The following is a 20776-nucleotide window of genomic DNA, read 5'->3' as shown; positions in this document are numbered from 1 at the left end:
TAAGAATGGAACAGTTGAGTTTCAAATGATTCCAGAAACTGAAAGATTACTTGCTTCTAAAATCTATTATCCTAAGATTACAGCAGAAATGAATTGATTTTTATAAAACAGTGGCTCCACAACACTCTTATTATAGATAATGCACAGGAATGGGTGTGTGTGTGTGTGTGTGTGTGTGTGTGTGTGTGTGTTTATACAATGTCTTATAATACAACACATTACCCTTGTTAGAATAAAACTGCTCGGGAAATTTGCCTCAGAGAGAGGTGATTAGCCCTCTACACACACACACACACACACACACACACACACAACGAATGACTCCGATGACACCTTGTTTCCAAGGTTTTATCATAAGAATCAGTGTCCTTCGTAACCAGGTTGGTGAAAGCATGACACTAAAAGCCAGTTGGCCTTGTCCATTTCCCTGTATCCACCAATCACCATAAGGACTTGCAGACAAAATGCTGGGATGAACAAAACCATCCCTGACAGAGAAGTAAGTCAAAGGGTTCACCAAGGCACACAGGACCCAAAGCTGGCCCTCCTGCATTAGCGTGGTGTACAAGAGTTCCGTTTCCCTCCCCCTTCCTTTTTTTGGGAATGACTTAACCAGTGACAAACCTAGTGAACTGTTTGCATTTTTAGGAAGAAGAATGGGATGTTATTGACCAGTTTGGTGGTGTGATATGGAAAGTCAGAAAATTCATACACCTGTCACAATGATAGCTAACTTTTTTTTTTAGCTGCATTAGGGAGAAGACGTTTAATTTTAACCACCAAGGATTAAAAAAAAACTTTGACCAACTGCTATGACCTTGTTATTGGGTTCACAAAAAAGTTCGTTCGGGTCTTTCTGTAAGATGTTATGCAAAAGTCCGAATGAGCTTTTTGGCCAACAATATTTTCTCAAATTCAGCTGAATCCGAAACTATCGCATCCCTCAGTTCACCTCCTGGCTCCACCACTGGATGAGGAGTAAAGTGCCCCCAGGACCACTCCCACCCGGCCTGGGTGGAGCTCCAGCCCTCACAACAGTGAGAGTGGGTTTTGGTGTCCAGCTTAAAACTGAGCGGTGGTTGTCCTGCCTGACTGAGCAGCTCAAACTCAGGCCAGAGAGCTGAAGTCAAAATGATTTCACCAGCCCTCTCTGTGGGCAATAAGCTAGTCAGGTAAGCTGCCAATCATTAGTCCTACTAGAAAAAGGTGAAAAGAGCAATGATGAATTCAAACAGATTAGCTTACTGGAAATTCACCTTGTTAGAGGGCTACAGTCATGAGCAACAAAACTTTAATGATATTCTACCATCACACTTATGAATAGAAGGTTTTTTTTTTTTTTAAATGGTCTCCCAGTGGATGGGTGACAGCTCTCTACAGTGACGCCTTTGCATTCCTGAACTGAACTTCCACTGGGCACTTCAAATCTCCAAACTGGCCAACACAGAAATGTTTGGACAGACTCCCGGCTGTCTCCCTAATCACACTTCTGTACGTTGTCTCGTGTTTCCAAGGCAAGTCCACACCACAAGTAAACTGCCTTTTCCAATTTCGCTAGTGTTCTCTGTGACTCTAATCCTGTTTCTCACGCAGGGGTGCTTTAGGAAAACCACTACAGAGGAAAGGGTAGCACACTGCTTTGAGAGGTGGGTGCTAGACAGGACATGAGGCTTGTTTATGTGCTAACTTATGCGATGAACTCCTCAATGAGAGGGCTTCAAATCTGTGCCCCACCTACTTAATAAATTAATGCACGCCAAGAAACTGCTAGGTTATTTCAAAACAGAAATCAGGAATGTAAAAAGTAACCCCAGTGCCATACAACATGTGCAGGAAATAGGCAATCCAGCGCTGTGGCTAAGAGTTTGGGCTCTAGAGTAACAAATCTGCATAGCCACTTGCTGGCTCTCTGTTACTTAACTGCAGGTACCTTGGTTTCCAAGTCATATTCATCTAAAGAACAGAGAATTTTTGAAAATTAAGTGAGTTAATGCTTATAAAATGTTGTAAACGGACTCAATAAATGTTAGCTATCAGGAATTCCCTGGCGGTCCAGTGGTTAGGAGTCCGTGCTTCCACTGCAGAGGGCACAGGTTCAATCCCTGGTCTGGGAACTAAGACCCCACAATCCACCCAGCACAGCCAAAAAAAAAAAAAAGTTAGCTATCATTGTGACAGGTGTATGAATTTTCTGACTTTCCATATCACACCATCAAACTGGTCACAATAACATCCCATTCTTCTTCCTAAAAATGAAAACAATTCAGTAGGTTTGTCACTGGTTAAGTCATTCCCAAAAAAAGGAAGGGGGAGGGAAACGGAACTCTCATACACCATGCTAACAGTGTAAATTGCTACAACCTTTCAAAATGACAAACTGGAAATATGTATCAAAAACTCTTAAACCATAGCATGCACTTTGATCCTGCAATCAAACCTCTAGAAATTTATCCTAAGGATAAAAAATCTCAAAAGTATATATAGAGATGCATGGAGGACAGTCATTGCAGAGATACTGATTATAGTGGTGGGAAAAAAATAAACTAATGTTTAATAAAAACAAATTGGTTAAATTATCACAGACCCATAAAATGGAATATTATTCAACTACTATTATAACTGACTATACAGACATGAAAAGATTCATGTAAGATGTTAAGAAAAAAAGTACAGGTTACAAAACAATCATGTATAGCAGGATCCCATATTTGCTACCAAAAACTGTATATAAATAGCCACATGCACACAGAAAAAGGGTCTGGAGAGAAATGTATTCAGGTAGTGGACCTCTAAGTATTTTATGGTTTTCTACTTTCTGCTGTTCTGTATTTCAATTGTTCTACCATAAATATGCGATTCTTTAAAATACAAGGGATTATCTAAACTGATTATTAGTTTCTTTCTGAAATAATACTATTAAGCTGAAAGTGATGACAGGTTTATCTTTATTTAGAAAAAAATTTGCATAGAACTTGATGTTTTATTAAATACTTTTAATGTTTAGTTATTGTTATAATTTAAAAATTATACATATTTAGTGCCAAGAAATTAGCAAGAGACTTCTTTTTTAAGCAATGGATTTCTATTTACTACCATAAAGTACAGTAGTACAAAAACTGAGCGGACTAGCTAGAGTTTCATATATTTTTATATACCTCAACTTTTTATGATCATCGTAACTACCATTTATTAAATGAATGGATCTGAAGAACTTAAGCAAGCACTTAGAAGTATTAAATTTTACTACAACTATTCCCATTTTCAGCTGAGAAACCTGAGGCACTGAGAGGTTAGGTGACTAGATCAAAGTCACAGACTATGTGTGGTCAAACCCAATATTCTCTAGATGTTGCACTCTTAACTATCCATCCCCTCAACTACACAACAGAAGCTGTTATTTATGGGACTGAGTCCTGTGCTGGACTCTGAAAAAAAGGAGTGAAGGTCATATGTTACGAGGATGAAAAATAAAATCAGAAAACATACCAGTTTTCTACATTTTTTGGAAACCAATTTTTATTGCATTATGTTGGGCTTATCATAGCTTATAAAATGGCATTTTAATGTAGTGATAACATAGTAATTTACCACTATACTGTGACTTATATTTATATTTTGAGCCTAAGCAAACATTTTGCTAGGAGCCTTCTTTCCAGCTTATCGCCTTGAGCAGTCTAAGCTTGGGAAAGATTCTCTCCTTTCAGAGCCAACCAAACTTACAGAAATGACTGGGGTATAGTACTTGCAGCTCCAAGCTTAAAATCAATGACTACAAAGTGATAAGATTAACTTTACAAGTAAAGGTTTAAAGACGTGGCCTCACTGTGATGTAATTCACTCAAGTGTTTCATGAAGCTCCTCCAGGCACTCTTCTAAGCATTGGAGGTACAATGATGAACCAAAGTCTCTGCCCTTCTGAAATTTATATTATAGGTGTGTCACATACCTGAATGTCATAGTTTTTTATTAGCAGCCTAAGGGATAAAAGTTATTGTCTCTTGAAAAAACTTGCTATCCTCTTCAAAACATGGTCTTAGGACACGCTCAGTGAGAAGGAAGCACAATGCCAGTGGTTCTCCAACGCTACTGTGCAAGAAAACTTCCTGGAGGACTTGCTGGAAATCAGATTCCAGGAGTCTGTATTTTTAGCAAGAACCTCAGGCAATGCTGATATAAGTGTTCTGAGGTCCAGACTTTGAGAAACCCGCCAGTAAGTGGAACCATTCAGAAGAGAATGATCATTCAGAAGAGAAAAGCTCTATGGCAGTGGAATGTGAACTGAGTAATATAAACCCAACCGACCTGTAATTAATTCCCTATAATTCACAAATCTAGCAAATTAAAAAGCTGAGTAAGGGCTTCCCTGGTGGCGCAGTGGTTGGGAGTCCGCCTGCCGATGCAGGGGACACGGGTTCGCGCCCCGGTTCGGGAAGATCCCACAGCAACGGGAGAGGCCGCAACAGTGAGAGGCCCGCGTACCGGAAAAAAAAAAAAAAGCTGAGTAAGAGTAGAGGGATTTACCAGCACCGCCTTCTTAACCCCCATTATAGATTTGAGTTTGCCTTAATCTAGTTATTTGGGGAAAACATGAAACTAAGCAGAATTTTACTCCCAATATTAGGGATAAGCATTAAGAAAAAGGAAATTGCTAGTCAACTGCAAAAAAGAAAATTAGCTAAGAGAGACAAACATTTCAGGGAACTAACTTGCTACCACTCATTTTATGCCCTATTTCACAATGCTTAGTATCTGAACAATCCACAGGGTTCCAAAGTACATCAAAAATTTGTTCATTTCCTCTCTTACTCAGGCAGAATAATAATAGAGTTTTGTGAAGGTACCATGTGCCTCAGCAATTTCAATAGATAACATTCTTAGATAAAGAAATAGCCTTTAAAAAAAAGTTGTATCAGAAATGCTCCTTACTGGAGCTACTTAAAGAAGTTTTAAATAGTTTTTAAACCATCACTCAATTAGTGTCCCTCATTTCTCAATTTAGATTACCTAAAGTTTCTGGGTTCTTTACAAACCTCCTACAGAAAGAACTCAATATTTTAAAATGGTTTTTTCTTTAGTAATAAGCAAACAACCATCAAAACAACATAAATGTTTCAAGTAAACTATTAAAAATTTGAGAATAAAAAAACATAGTATTTTGTTCTCAGTGACAGGTAGAAATCATAACTTTGGGGGCGTTTAAGCTTCTGCACCTTAAGTCATCCAAAAATAAAGGTATCCCAACAAATACATTCCTCCTATTTCAGAGGTTAAGAGTAGCACTACATAAATCAGCTGGCCTGCTGGATCCATGGCCCCAGTTCCTTCCCTCAGATCCTGTCCACCACATAATCCATGAGATCTCTGAGCCTGGTCTTCATCCTTTCAAAGGGATTAGTAAAAACTGCCTCCCCGTTGACAGAACTGAGATTTTCCAGATGCATTTTTTGGTATGGTATTTGTTTTTAGGATCTATACTTTTTATTGTACTTGTTTTTATTATCTGTTCGTTCCGACCACGGAAACATTAAGAGTAGGATGCCAGCAGATAAGCACAAAGAAACGCATCTGTCCGGAGTCTGCATGTATTTAAAATTTCAGGCTGGTGCTGCCTTCAGAATAGCAATGATGATGGCAAAGTTCTAAAGGAAACTTTCATATTAAGAGGCCATCAAAAATCTCCATAGCCTTCAACTCAACATAGAAGCCGCTAATTTATTTCTTCAAAAGCAACGCCTTTAGTCTGAATCACAACAAAAGATGTCTATAGGAAATATAATCTACGAAGTTGCCTTCTAATCCAAAGGCAAACAAGGAGTAAAGGAAAGGAAGGCGCAACCCATTCCTCGTTGGTTTCCTTTTCCTGGGGATTCTGATTACATTTCCTCGTTCAAGCAAGAGCCGGTAATTGTGCCTTCGGTCCACACCGTAAAGCCGTGTCTGTGCGTAAAGAAAGGAAGGGGAACGGCAGACACCGGGGACGCGCTCCCACTGAAAGGAGAGCCGCTTTCCGTTAAATACCATCAGAGACAGCCCCAGCAGGACTCAGGGCCAAACGGCATTGACTGTCCTTCACTGACAGGGATTTTGAAGGCACAGGAGAGAGAAAAAGGGATGAGCCGGGGACTCAAGGCCGGGGGAGAAAGGCGGGAGGCGCGACGCCGCTCCCCGCGAGCTCCGGATCCCCGGGAGGCTGGCGGGGAAGCGAGGCTTGGCCAGCCCGCCAGGCTCAGGCGGCCGAGGGCAGCGAGGTCAGCCCTGGAAAGACCGACCGCCCCACGTCCACCCTGAGGAAGGAGGGACCCCGCTCGCCGGCCACGGCTGCAGACGCCCATTCAACCCGAAGCCCGTCCCGTAGCCGCCACCCCCTCAGTCCGCCGCGGAGCCCTGGCCTCCCGGCGCCCGCCAGCCGGCCGCCCCACCGCAGCCCCCGGGAGAATAGGAAGGACGAGGCACAGGGTTTGCGGGTGCCGCGCCTCCCGACCGTGTGGCAAAGGGTGAAGGGCGCCCGGAGGGACGCGCACCGGCCCGGGGAACGGGCGCCCCAGGCGGCCATCGCGCCGACCCCCGCGCCGACCCCCGCCCCTGCCGCCTTCCTGGTCCAGGCCGCCGCGGTCCAGCCCGCTTCTCACCTCATCTCCAGGCGGGTCCACGCTGCCGCCCCAGGGACAAATCAGTGCAGCTCACTCGCAGCGGGAGGGAACGCAGGAGCCGCAGCCCCGCACACCATCCCCGCCCGCCCGCCTCTCCGTACGTCCCGGAGCCCGCTCGGGATTCTCCCTTGCGAGCCGCCGTACTACGGAGCAACCAAGCTGCGCTCCCTCCCCTCTCCTCCGCTCTTCTCTACCTCCTTCGCTCCCTCGCTCCCGCCTATCTCCTCATCTCCCTCAGCTGCCTCCCCTGCTCCCATCCACCCCTCCATCTCCGCCCCCGGGTGGGTGGGGACAAAAAATCTACCAATCGAAAGAAGGGGCCTATACCTCCTCACCGCCCCCTACCTCTAGCCCCGCCCACCGCGGGGAACCAAAGGAGGGGCAGCTGAAAAAAATGAAAGAGGACGGAGTGACAGCCGAATAAACCAATCAGCAAGTGCAAAGGGGGCGTGACCTGGGCTCTCCTTCCTCCCCATCCCCTTTCCTGAAGGCGTAACTAGAGACGTCAGGTCTGGGATATTCCTGACGGGGCTTAGGCATATTTTGTTTCACGATTTCGGTGCATTTCTCCGTTGCCGTGCGAGGCGAGACACTAGTTAGGATGCATTCAACTAACTAACGGAAAGTGTTAAAGGAAAGAACAATGTGGAGGCAAAAGGGAGGCGGGGCACAGTCCAAAGAAGATGATGGGGATACGGTTGGAACGAGGAAGGGTGTGGTCTTTAACTGATATTTGCATAAAACTGAACCCTTCGGCAACTAGGACTTCGCGCATTTTTTGGGAGCCCCGAGTGCATCGCCGTAGAGCATGCCGGGAGATGTAGTTCCATGTTCGGTTGCTATGGCGTTCCCAACAGCCTCGGGGGGTCCGAGAGCCTCCGAGACTGACGAGCGGCCTGGCCAATGGGAACAGCCCCTGGCCCAGAGGGGGCGGGCCCTCTGCAGAAGGACTCGAAGGTGGCTGTGGTGAAGGTGCAGGCCGTTGGAGCCGCTCCGAAGCAGGTGAGTGCTGAGAAACGTGCTGCGTGTCTTGGGCAACCGGGCCTTGGGGGAGAGAGCGGGAGACTCCCCGGCGAACCGTCGAGCCCTGGGGCGGATGGTGGTTACCGTCCTCAGATCTCTCGGGCCCAGGCCTCGCTTAGCTGAGGCCGCTGAGGGGCGGGTAAGACTTGAATTGACTGACGATTTCCTGGTCCTTACAGGTTTGGATGGTAGATTTTACCTCAGTTTGTATCTCTCTCCACATTTATGGAGACAGAAGTCTGGAAGTTCCCTTCCACTGAATCTCCCAGGTTGGATTTCTCCCCTTCCTGCATCTTTTTGTTCCTCTACTTGGAGTTTCTTTTTCTTTCTACCTTACTCCTTCCCTCCCGCCGCTTTCTCCTCCACTTTTCTTTTTCGGTGAGCACTTACTTAAAGCCAGGGTATTCGCATTTATGTAACTGTAGGGCCAGGTTTGTCCTCCAGAGTAAGCTCAACAGAGGAACACTGGAGCAGTGCGTGAGAACCACCTCAGAATCATACTGAAGCGCAGATGCTGATTGTGTAGGTCTGGGCGGTCCTGAGAATCCGCAGTTTGACAAGCTCGCCATCAGCTCTGAGTGCAGATTTAATGAGAGCCACGTTTAAAAAAAAGAAAGAAAGAAAAAAGAAAAGAAACATGAAATTAATTTTAAAGTTTCATTTAACCCAGGATGTCTAAAATATTGCCATTTCGGGATTTCCCTGGCCGTCCAGTGGTTAGGACTCCGAGGTCTCACTGCCAAGGGCCCCGGTTCCATCCCTGGTCTGGGGAACTAAGATCCCACAAACCGCGCGGTGTGGCCAAAGATAAAAAATAAAATATCGTTTCGATACATAATCAGACATTTTGAAATCGAGATATTCTTCATTCTCTTTTTCTTCATATTAAGTCTTCGAAATCTGATGTGCATCTTACACTAACAGCGCATCTCAGTTCTGACTAGGCACAGTTCAAGGGCTCTTTGGTGGCTAGTGGCACAGATCTAGATGATATCATAGCCCACGGCCAAAATTAAAAGGTGTTAAAACTCAAGTTGCTCTGGACAGAACCCCTCGCTGCTCTGTGAGATGGGCTTTGGAACTCTTGATATTTTACAAGTTCTCTGCTCAGTTTACAGAAATAATAGTAAAAACAGTCAACGTTTATTGAGCACTTACTGTGTGCCAGGTATTGTACTGAGGGCTTTGCATGTATTTTTTTAAGCCTTACAGTACCCCTTTGAGGTAACTACTGTTATTATTCCTGTTTTATAGGTATGGAATCTAAGGCCCAGAGGGTTAAAATTACGTAGCCCAAGTCATACAGTGAATAAGTAGGAAAGCCAGGATTCAGGGTAGGGTCAGTTATGACTTCTCAACTGTATCCATCAATCACTGCAGTGTCTAATAATTACCTTTTATCACTAATTTCAACTTATTGATGCCTCTGCTCTAGATGGCAGAGGATGAGACATTCAGATTTGAAAGAGAAGGTTCACCATACAAGGCAAAGTTGCCTGTCAGTTGCAGTGAAATATTTTGGTAGTTTTACAACTCTTTGTGCTGTGCATTCAAAATCACAGTTCTAGATTGAAGAAGAGTGCACAAAACCTCAAGGAATATATAGGCCTCTGAACCAGTACTGTACCCTGGACAGTAATGTGTCTTGGTTCATTTGTGTACCTCCTTGAAGGAGGAAAAAGGGAAGGCTTGGGAATTCTAAAAATGTTTCACTATGGAATCACAGTGTTTTGGGGGGTTGTTTTTGGTGAAATATATTTTTAATTGATAAAAATGTTTTCTTGCTCCTGTGAACTTCACATAGAATAGTTCAAAGACAGCTTTATTTATGATTTTTCTAGACCCAATAAACAGTATACGTTGAGCTAATGACAGTTTTATGAGTAGAAAAGCAAAAACACACATATCCACATAATGCTAAAATGTAGTATTTTGCAAAATAATTTTCTTCTCTTTTTATACATTATAATAAAGATGACATCTTGTGTATTATTTTCCCTTGATTGTGAATTTATTAGTAAATATTTAATCAAAATTACATGTCCTACTTTGCATCTGAAGTAAGAATTGATTTAAAATCCTATAGTGATTTAGAAAACTAAGTGTTGACAAACTGCAATAATGTTAATCTGTGGAGAACATCCCTTAAGTCAGTTGGAGAAGAGGGAGAATGTATTAGAGATATAGGGAGGATCCCTCAATTGCTTGTCTTCCTCATGACCTTCATTGTCCCAGTGTCACATGATTAAGCCAGCAGGAAGGGATGACTGTCATTCATGCCACCATTGGCTCCACTGTTCCCCAGTAGTACAATATGGGAAAATATTATGCTAATTCAGAAATATAAATGAAAGTTAAGTTTCTGTCGTTCTAGATCTTACTGTATTAAATGGCCCTACATCAAATAGAAACTGTAGCAAAAATTTCTAATCTTTCAATTAATAACCATCCCACTTCCCCAATCAACCCACTACCCACCTCCCAGCAGTACTAGCAAGGGGGTCCTACTAGTAAGAATTCTTAAGTGAAAAGGTATTTTGTAAATCAACAAATAACAATAGTTAAGCTCTCTTAGAGGCAGGAGAATTAATCAGAAATTCTTTTGCGATTCGGAAGAGGTCATTGCTGAAGCCACTTGTTGCATATATAGCCAACAATTTGACGTATCCAATCAAATGCCTCTTGTTGTTGCGTCCACCTAAAGCCCATATCAAAAAAACTTTTTTTCCTTTCCTAATTCTTCACCTATCTTGAGATCTCAGGTTGTGTGAGTTGTAAAGATTATGCGTCACTTGTATAAATTCAATTGAGTATGTCTTGATAATGTTCATATAAATCTAGATTCTCATAATTAGAAGAGACTGTTATGGTCATCTCATCCCTCGAGCCCCTCAACTGATGCTTGAATCTCCTTTATGATGCCACTGTAAATGTGTATCCAGCCTCTAGTTTAAATCCATCTAGTAAGAGGAACCATTGCAACTTCATGCATTTTCCTAAGTTTTAAATCATATACCTAAAATGTGAAATAAAAAGTTCTTATAGGGGCTTCCCTGATGGCGCAGTGGTTGAGAGTCCGCCTGCCAATGTGGGGGACACGGGTTCGTGCCCCGATCCGGGAAGATCCCACATGCTGCGGAGCGGCTGGGCCCGTGAGCCATGGCTGCTGAGCCTGCGCGTCCGGAGCCTGTGCTCCGCAGCGGGAGAGGCCACAACAGTGAGAGGCCCGCGTACCGCAAAAAAAAAAATTTCTCATAATACATGTTATTAGCTAGAAATGCTTTCCAGGTTTAGCTAGGTATGAGCCACTATCACAGTGTCTCCCATGCCCATCTTGTAACAGACCCAGGAGAACAGTACAGTGTGTAGCCAAACACCTATGTATTCATTGCTTATCTAAAGTGTCCTTGAAATATACGGATTTCTAGAGACTGTTGCCTGCAAGATGTAGAGATATGCCTTCCTCTTTAAGAAGCAGAGCTGGCCTATCTAGTTAGGACTACCAGTCTCCTCCACAACCTGCAAAGTATGGTATTTGAACCAAACCTCCATTAGTTACTTGGATTATGCTGACCATATGTTTTATGGGTACATGGTTTGACGTACTTCTTTCTGTGATATGTAGATATGTATGAAAAGTCCCACAGATGGGTAAGAACATTGTTAAAACTTAGTATTGTCACCTCTTCAATATAACTGAAGATTTACCCCTAACAATCCAGCTAGCATCATAATGCTGTACACTAGGCCCAGCATGATGGGCGAACATTTCAGAGTTGACTTCATCTGGTTTTTTTGGCAGCCTAGCTGCTTGACAGTGTATCTGTGCTTTCCTTAAAATATAAATTAGGGTGGGTTAGAAGCATTAAAACTGAATCCCAGGCTTCCCTGGTGGCACAGTGGTTGAGAGTCCACCTGCCGATGCAGGGAACACGGGTTCGTGCCCCGGTCCAGGAAGATCCCACATGCCACGGAGCGGCTGGGCCCGTGAGCCATGGCAGCTGAGCCTGCGCGTCCGGAGCCTGTGCTCCGCAACGGGAGAGGCCACAGCAGTGAGAGGCCTGCATATCCCCCCACCAAAAAAAAAAACAACTGAATCCCGAACCTGAAGTGGCCACCAAATTGTAAAGTTTGTGTTGAGGAGAAATGGAAAATTGAGCATATAAGAAGAGTTTGGACTTTCAGGCTTAAGTTGTTCATAGAGTAACAGGTGTATTGGATGAAGGAAAGAAAGAAAGCCATTCAGCAGCCTGTGGCCATAGCGCAAGCCTGAGGCATTGCAGTGTTAGCCCATCGCTTGTGCTAACAAATAAAATGAGCAGGTAAGCCAGGACATTATAAAGGAAAAGGAAGCCTTATGGTTGATAACTTAATGCAGAGGAAGGAATTATGATAGATTCTAAAATGTCCTCGATTACTGAAGTTTGGTACAGCAAAATCTTGTTTGGGGGAAAAAAAACGAGTCTAGTTTTATGTCCATTGATTTTGAGGTTGATCTGATACTCAGAACACTTTTGGTCTGAAAGTGTAGATAAGGAATGATCTGTAGAGGTTTTATTTACAATTATTAATAGATGAGCTCCTTGGGGCATAGTGTAGCAGGGGAACAGCAAGTGGAGTTCATGTTGTTATAACTAAGATGAAACCATTTGAAATTTCTTCCCATTGTTTTTTTTTTAGAAATTCCTTAAAAGATAGTACTTTCTTTAACTACTTTCTTGGTGTTATTTATGGTAAATGTTTAATTTATGCAAATTCCTTATTCTGCTTTGTACCAAAAATTATTTAAAATAGAGGTCTTAATGTTTGTTTCTCCAAATTTTTAATATGTTACCATTATAAAAATTTAAAGTATTACAACCATAATCTTCAATTTGTGGACTTATGTCAAATATATTTAAAATCAGATGTACCTGGAAAACTTTAAAATCTTTATGCTTTTTATAGGGCTTTTTACATCAGCCTATATTTTTAAACAGATTTATTTTTATTTAAAAGTTTTACGTAGTACTTTTTTTTTTTTTTTTTTTTGCGGTACATGGGCCTGTCACTGTTGTGGCCTCTCCCGTTGCGGAGCACAGGCTCCGGACACGCCGGCTCAGCGGTCATGGCTCACGGGCCCAGCCGCTCCACAGCATGTGAGATGTTCCCAGACCGGGGCACGAACCCCTGTGCCCTGCATCGGCAGGTGGACTCTCAACCACTGCACCACCAGGGAGGCCCCGTAGCTCTTCTTTGATAAAGGAAAGCTTACAGTAGAATATATAATTTTGAGGTTGCATAACATTCATCCTTGGAAATGGCATGATAAATAATATACATTTAATTTATACTTTTATTTTATGAGGTGTTCAGTTATTTTATTTTCTGTATGCAAATATCTTTACATTCAATAAAAATTTTGTTAAATAGTGGACTAAGTGTTCCATTTAATCTGGACCAGTGCCTAAGAAACTTAGTGGGACTTGAATATCATCCATTCTACCATTTTCTCCCTGTTAAGAACTTAGTGTTGGGACTTCCCTGGTGGCGCAGTGGTTAAGAATCCACCTGCCAGTGCAGGAGACACGGGTTTGAGCCCTGGTCTGGGAAGATCCCACATGCCGCAGAGCAACTAAGCCCGTGCGCCACAACTACTGAGCCTGTCCTCTAGAGCCTGAGAGCCACAGTTGCTGAGCCCGCCTGCCACAGCTACTGAAGCCTGTGCTTCTAGAGCACATGCTCTGCAACAAGAGAAGCCACCGCAATGAGAAGCCCATGCACCGCAACGAAGAGTAACCCCACTCGCTGCAACTAGAGAAAGCCCTTGTGCAGCAACGAAGACCCAACGCAGCCTAAATAAATAAATTAATTATTTTTCTTAAAAAAAAGAGCTTAGTACTCATTTTTGGGGTTGCAAAACAAGTAATAGTTCCTCAATTTTCTTCTGGCCACTTTTGTAAAAACACTTCTCTTTCTTCACTTTGTAACTTTGAGGGGTTTTTTTGCTCCCACATGTTTCCTCATTGGACCAACTAAACATTACTTTTTTCTACCAGCCAGATTGATTGTAATCTAATTTGGAGGAACTATTTAGGATGATCAGACCAAAAATACTGGCAGTATTGTGTATATAACAGTTGTCTTAAGGGACACTAAGGGTTCACACAAACAGCTTCCAGGGTCTTTGAAACTGGAGGTGCATACAGTATGAGATCCACGTGACTGCTGATCTGGGAGACATGCCGTATGTTCTCAGATGCAATGGGCAGGGAAGACAGTGGCTTCCAGAATTACAAAGGGAGACACTTTGAAATCGAGGTGTTGATGTGTAATTATTTCATTTCTCAAAAAGGCAACTCCAGTAGCTCCAGACTGAGTAGGAGCAGAGGTTTATTTACTTCGTAATAAGGAATATTGATTCTTTGAAGCAATAGCTGGGAAAACCCACTAGTTAGTGAGTGAATAAAACAAGGCTTTGTTTGTTAGTATGTAACAATGAAATCTAGAAGCATGGGACAGATGGGGTAGATTGCAAGTCACTGGGAGGTGATTTCAGATAGGGAATAGGACTTGAGCTTTATTTACTTCACAGAATCTATAGCGTAAGTACTGTGCAGTCTCAGAGAGCAGGCAGTGCCTTGGAGCCCTGAGACAGCGGTGGCCATATGGTGTGAAGTCATGCTGACTAGATCAGACAGGGTATGTGTTGGAAAAATGGGGGGAGTAAGGTAGACTAGGGACAGTGGGTATGCATCTAGACAGCCTTGACAACTAGGCAGAAGAGCTTAGATTTCTATAAAAGGGAATGCATAGCCTCTGTTCTGTGCTTAGGTTCTTCCCCTCTCCCCTCCACCCCAGCAAACATATTGATGTATGTACACACGCACACACCCACCCCAGAGGGCTTCTCTAACCAGAGGGCTAGACTTAATTTAATCTTCCTACCTGGCTCTTCTTTTCTTTATGTACTTTGTTGATAGATGCTACATACATAATTTCTATAAATGTCTGGAATGTGTACTCATTTCTCTTAGTTCCAGCATTTGATTATTACCTTCTAGAAAGCAACCATTACTGAACTGCTCAGTAAAAATCCACTATACAGCTCCATTAGATCCACTAAGATTCTGCTTTCAGGGCCGGCTTCATGAGCACGGGACCTATGCAGTCACAATGGACCTCACACTCAGAAGGGACTCAGGCTTGGTTTAAATGCTTGGCTGTCACCATCTTGAAATTTTAATAATTTCTGGACAAGTTTCCCCACATTTTCATTTTTCAGTGAGCCTTACAAGTTGGGTTGCTAGTTCTGTCAACAAGCACTTAATTATCAATCCTAAACTATAGGAGATAGGATTCTAGTTTTAAGTGATACATCTAACGTTAGCAGCTCAATAGAAAACCATTAAATATAATGGTTAAGAAAAATGACTTTGGAGTTGTTAGCACCTGATTTGTCTCAGCTGTAGCCCAGCGGGTGCTCTGAGACCCCAGGTATGTGCCTTAGCCTCTGTAAGTCTCAGTTTGCTCATCCGTAAAATAAATTCAATAATACTATACTACTTTCACCAAAAAATATGTACAAGAATGTTCTTAGCAGGATAATTTGTAAAAGCCTTAACTGGAAACAGTCAAATGTCTATCTTTAGTGGAATGGATAATAGTAATTTATTCATACCATATAACAATGGTGTGAATGGAATACCAGATAACAAAGAGAATGAATGAAATAAATACAACTACAGGCAACAGCATGAGTGAAATTCATAACACTGAGAGAAAGAAACTAAACATAAAGGAGCATGATTTCATTTATATAAAGTAAAAAACAGACAAAACTAACCTGCTCTTAAAACTCGGATATTGAGTGTCCTTAGGAGGGGAAAGTAGTGACTAGAAGGGGAACCAGGGAGCTTCTGGAGTTCTAGTGATGTGTTTCCTGCTATGACAAGGCCACATACACTTTGTAAAATTCAGCAAGCTGTACACTTAGGATCTGTGAACTTTTCTATGTGTATTTTTTTTAGTTAATTTTTTTTTGGTAAGTTTTCCTTTGCTTGTTTGTTTGGGTTTTTGGCGGCACCACGCAGCATATGGGATCTTAGTTCCCTGACCAGGGATCGAACCTGCACCCCCTGCATTGGAAGCACGGAGTCTTAACCACTGGACTGCCAGGGAAGCCCTTCTATGTGTATTTTATACAGTACTTCTATAAAATTTACATTTAAAAAATAGTCTTGTCATACAATTACTATGAACATTAAAGAAACGGCTGTGAATCCTTAGAGGTGCTTCAAGAAGTCTGCAGAATACAGGTTTAAATACTTCCATTAAATGGCTTATAAACTGATACAGAGGAATTAGGGGTACAGTTTCAATGAGTGTCTTGATTGTCCACTTTTTCCTTTTTTAATGGTCTTTTTTAAGACTTTGAAAGCCCTTTCGTTGACACCTTTGGTTATTAAAATTGAGCCCTCTGGCCTGCATAAGGCTTTTTTTATTTTTTCAAGTACATCTCAAACTTTTTATTGAACAGTAAAGTGAAGTTAAGCACATGCTCGCCTTTGTGTGAAAGGCTGAACTATAAGCCCATTCTCAAATGCGTACCAGAGATTGTTGCATACTATCTTGTTTGATTGCTTTCAAGAACTATTACCTGAATTCGTTTGAAGACAACACTTAGAGTTGTCATTTTATCCTTTGCCAGCACTATTTTTCAATTTTTACTTTCATTTGATCTGGAAGACGTTTTGTTGATTAGTTTATTTCATGTATATTTTTTCTTTTTTTTGTTTTTAGGTGACTATGAAAGGCTTATATTTTCAACAGAGTTCTACAAGTGAAGAAATAACATTTGTGTTCCAAGAAAGGGTAAGAAAAATTGTTTAATCATTAAATGAAACAAGATAGTGTATTTTCCATATGTGACAGACCCAGTTTTAAATGGCCTATTACAAATTATTTTGAGTTGAACTAAATGAGTGAAAATTACTTAAGTGAAACCCTATAAATTAATCTTATGTGAAAACAGTGGTCCATATTGTGGTATAACTATATTTTTTAAAAGAGTTGCTACAAAAGAGTTTTTAGTTCCTCAGGGTGGTGGCATAAAAGATATTAGGAAAACAGAACAACTTCAGTAGTCTTATGTGTTGCGAAATTAACCCAGTTTATTCTGAAGACCACAGTAAAGTGAGTTTTCAGATTGTAGGCATATTTGAGAAAATACTTTCTCTCATATTGGGAAATGAAAGAGGTGGAAAAGCATTGTTTTTCACACTAACTTCTGAGCTGTGCGAAGTTACCTCATTCACTAAGCCTTAAATGGTTTCCAGTTTTTTACCACTTTAAGCATAGATAGTAGAATTTTCATACATTGGTGATTGAAAGGTTTGTGGCAGGCCAGAGTCATTATCGCACTGTAAATTTAGGGATGAAAACTAAGTGCTATATGTATTTCATAGTGCCTGTATATTTCATAGTAGTAATAAAAATTTCCAGCTCATGAACACAGTCCAGTTTTCCTGTGTTATCTTTCTACAGCTCCAAAATCATTTAAGTTAGGACTCTAAACCTCAGACAGCTTGGTTTCTACCATTGGGTCAGGATGAAAGGTCTAAGAGTTTTGATTGGCTCTCAGGAGCAATCATCACCAGGTTCACACAATCATGAGTAAAATCCACAAATTAATCGATATTGTTGAATATATTCGTGTTATCACCAATTATCAAATCTGAGTTTTAAAAAGGGATAGCCCAGAGTATTGTGTTCATATCAAATTAAACACAGTGATCCCTTTGATAGAACACAGGAGGCACTGTGCAAGTAGCTGTTCTAGCCAACTTTTGATCTAAAATTGGGCATATCAGGGGTTGAAGAAAGCATTTTAATTATTGGTGTCATTGGTGGATGACATTGAGTACCTGAGTCTGAAATATCTTTGCCTTTGAAGTTATATCTAGCTGTGCAATATGAGGAATAATTAAGTTCTATTAAATTTGTATTTTGACCCCAGAGTGCCATGGGGCATGCTGAAATGTCCAAAAAGATGTTAAATAAGGCAGAGATTAATAAATGACACTAACGAACTTTATTTATAGCATTAAGAAAATTCCATAATCAGTACACTCTATATATTATGTGTATGTGTTTAAGGCTATCCCTGCATGAAGGTTTGATGCTTTGAGATTATTTAAATTAAAATGAGGTACAGTATTTGTTGCTCTACTTCGTTATCCTGTGTTCATTGCCTACACATATATCCCTGTCAGTATCTTAAGTACCTTTTCAAAACATGTACCCTAACTAAGGCTTTTTAAAATTTTTACCCCCAAATTCCCTATATTCTTTTGTATTATATGCTATAGGATAATTGCTTGTTCCTTTTTCAGTTAAGTTAGGTGTAAGATTTGGAGTCTGTTTGATTTTGTTCGATTATGTGTGAAAATTTTTGCGACACGAAGGCATATTCTCAAAGGAATGTGTAATTATTTTATTATTTGGTTCTAGGAAAATCTTCCTGTTACAGAGGATAACTATGTGAAGCTTCAAGTTAAAGCTTGTGCTCTGAGCCAGATAAATACAAAGGTATAAATACAAAGGTATTGGTGGTTTTATTTTGGCCAAAAGTCAAATGAGAGTTTCACAATATATTTAGTGTACAAAAATTATAATAATAACAACTGACTTCTGAGTACGAAGAAATTATCATTCTTAGAAGAATAGAACAGCTAGGAAAAAATTAAATGTTCATTTGTGTATTTCTATATTAAGGTAAATTATTAGCCTAATTGAAGTCATGCATTTTATATTATTATATGAAAATATTTTATAAACTCCTTTACATTGTGAAAAGCTGAGAATTTATAATTACTAAGGCCTATAATCAAGGAAGAAGTGACTGTTTAAATATAGTAAAAATAGAAACTAGAAACCTAAAATTAATTTATTAAGTCTCTAGTCCGTAGATATTTCTAGTCAATGTCTTGATAGGGTTCATATTCTTCTTGTCATTTCTCTTTGTCTCTCTCTCTCATACACCACCTCACACCACCCCACAGTAATCTTCCATTATTGACCACGAAGTACATGGAAAGTCTTCAGATGGTAAATAAATAAAGTATGGTTAAATGTGCCATGATAAATAGAGCAGGCCCATTTACTCAGTTTTATAAAGAGGAATACTATAGTTTTATTGGACCCTTAACTTATTGGCTTATAATGTCAGCATAACTTCTAGGGATCTAAAAGTTTTCTTCAGTAAAGTCACATTTAGGGAAACTACAGAACAAAGGTATAGGCTTCCACTGGGCGATTCTGTAACATGAGCATGACTTGAGAAGTGAATTAGTGAGATGCCCTGAAGTCCTTTCACTGGGAATAATATACTGTTCCTTATCTGGAGAGATCTGTGTTCAGCCCTTCCAAGATGTTCTTTATAAAACTACAAAAAATCCATTCAAATGCTGGTCTAGGAAATTATCTCCATGTCTAACAGAAAGAAATGGTAAATTACAGTGAAATAAATTTGATTTTACAACAACTATTAATCATAATGATTATGGAAACTGTAGGAATGTGAGAAGATGCTTATGGTAAGTGAAGGAGAACAGGGTGCACTTGCCATAACCATGATTTTAGCTCTGCATAAAAAATAAACACTGTAAAACACCGAGTATTTCTGTAAGAATGTTATGTGAACATCTTAGGAAAAGGGTAAAGTTCCACATTGAGAAAGAGACTTTTCTGGCAATGAAGTATGTATAGGAGATCAAAGAATTGAAAAATAAGGGAAATATACAAGAAAATTATTTCAATTTCTTTTTACTTACTGTTCCTAAAATACTAACATATCTACAAATATGTTCAGCATCTCTAGTATTATTATAAAAGTATAGTAACTTTTATACTTTTAGAAAAGTATAAAAGGAGCTTAAACTACAGGCTTATCTATGTACACTCTTGTCACTTTAAAAATCAAATGCTGAATGTGGTCAGAATCTAACAACATACTAATCTCTCAAAAATAAATAATTTGGACTTCCCTGGTAGTCAGTGGTTAAGAATCCTCCCACCAGTGCAGGGGACATGGGTTCGATCCCTGGTCCAGGAAGATCCCACATGCCGCAGAGCAACTCAGCCCGTGCGCCACAACTACTGAGCCTGCGCTCTAGAGCCCGTGTGCCACAACTACTGAGCCCAAGTGCCACAACTACTGAAGCCCGTGCGCCTAGAGCCCGTGGCTCCACAACAAGAGAAGACATCACAATGAGAAGCCCGCACACCGCAGTGAAGAGTAGCCCCCACTCGCCACAACTAGAGAAAGCCTGCGCATACCAACAAAGACCCAGTGCAACCAAAAATAAATAAATTAAATAAACAAATGAAAAATAAATAAATAATTTATCCTTTAAAAGAAGAAACTCCAGCCTGAGATTATGTCGCAGTTGCCCTGTGTATATCCATCACGACTTCTCACCTACTCCCTAACCCAAGGCTTGTGAGAAACACTCAAACCCACCCCACCCAAATGAGGTGACTGGTACAAAGTGTTTAGCCAACTGAGAATTGTTCTGGCTATAATTTCCCTTCATATTTGGCAGAATAAAGATGTTAAAGTATGTTGATGGTGGTTTGAATGGTAATACTCATACCTAAGCCCTAATGTCCACTAATTCCTCAGCAAACTTGGTTTCCTACTCTATAGAGGAACCTGTTTTGTGAAGTTACTTGCTTTTTGTCTTGATGCCAAAAATGGAGTCATATTTGCTTTTTATGTGGTTTGGTTTTTGCTCCTGCTTTCCTCATGTATGAAAAGAGGTTCGGATTTATTCTTGACAATAAATTCAAGCCTTTGTCATTATTTAGCTTCTAACAGAAATGAAGATGGAGAAGGATTTCTTTCCTGTTGGGAGAGAAGTTGCTGGAATTGTGTTAGATGGTAAGTTTACAGATATAAGTATTTGTATTCCTTTTCTAAGGTAAAAGAAATTAAATGGTAGCTAATTGGTTTACTGACACATAAAATTATACACACTTCTTCAAATACAAAAGTTAATTATGCAGAAGTGTTTTCCCTTTTTTTAATTAAAAAGAAAACTAGAACAATATTGGTATTTTAT

At 40.7% G+C, this 20776-nt stretch overlaps 2 protein-coding genes across 11 annotated transcripts in view; one reads left to right on the top strand and one right to left on the bottom strand.

Annotated features, from left to right (window-relative positions):
* The window catches only part of ITSN1 (intersectin 1), a 230621-nt gene extending 223772 nt beyond the window's left edge, over positions 1-6849 (bottom strand). For 2 of the 3 annotated variants that reach the window (XM_019922857.3, XM_019922858.3), the window contains exon 1: positions 6630-6830. The gene's annotated coding sequence lies outside the window, so the exon portion shown is untranslated. Of the gene's footprint in view, positions 1-6629 lie in introns of all 3 variants that reach the window. The other variant, XM_073804459.1, reaches the window with a different exon arrangement.
* Positions 6850-7175: 326 nt separating this feature from the next.
* CRYZL1 (crystallin zeta like 1) overlaps positions 7176-20776 on the top strand; it is a 34710-nt gene continuing 21109 nt past the window's right edge. For 2 of the 8 annotated variants that reach the window (XM_033856031.2, XM_019922324.3), the window contains exons 1-4: positions 7176-7652; positions 16455-16526; positions 18165-18242; positions 20523-20595. In XM_033856031.2, the coding sequence (XP_033711922.1) occupies positions 7554-7652; positions 16455-16526; positions 18165-18242; positions 20523-20595 (322 nt within the window). In that variant the 5' untranslated portion in view covers positions 7176-7553. Of the gene's footprint in view, positions 7653-7852; positions 7943-16454; positions 16527-18164; positions 18243-20522; positions 20596-20776 lie in introns of all 8 variants that reach the window. The other 6 variants (XM_019922326.3, XM_019922328.3, XM_019922325.3 and 3 more) reach the window with 6 other exon arrangements.

The sequence above is a fragment of the Tursiops truncatus genome, chromosome 4 (genome assembly GCF_011762595.2).
Source record: "Tursiops truncatus isolate mTurTru1 chromosome 4, mTurTru1.mat.Y, whole genome shotgun sequence".
Taxonomy (NCBI): Eukaryota; Metazoa; Chordata; class Mammalia; order Artiodactyla; family Delphinidae; genus Tursiops; species Tursiops truncatus.
The sequence above is the reverse complement of the archived record's forward strand: the minus strand, read 5'-3'. Positions and strand labels throughout refer to the sequence as shown.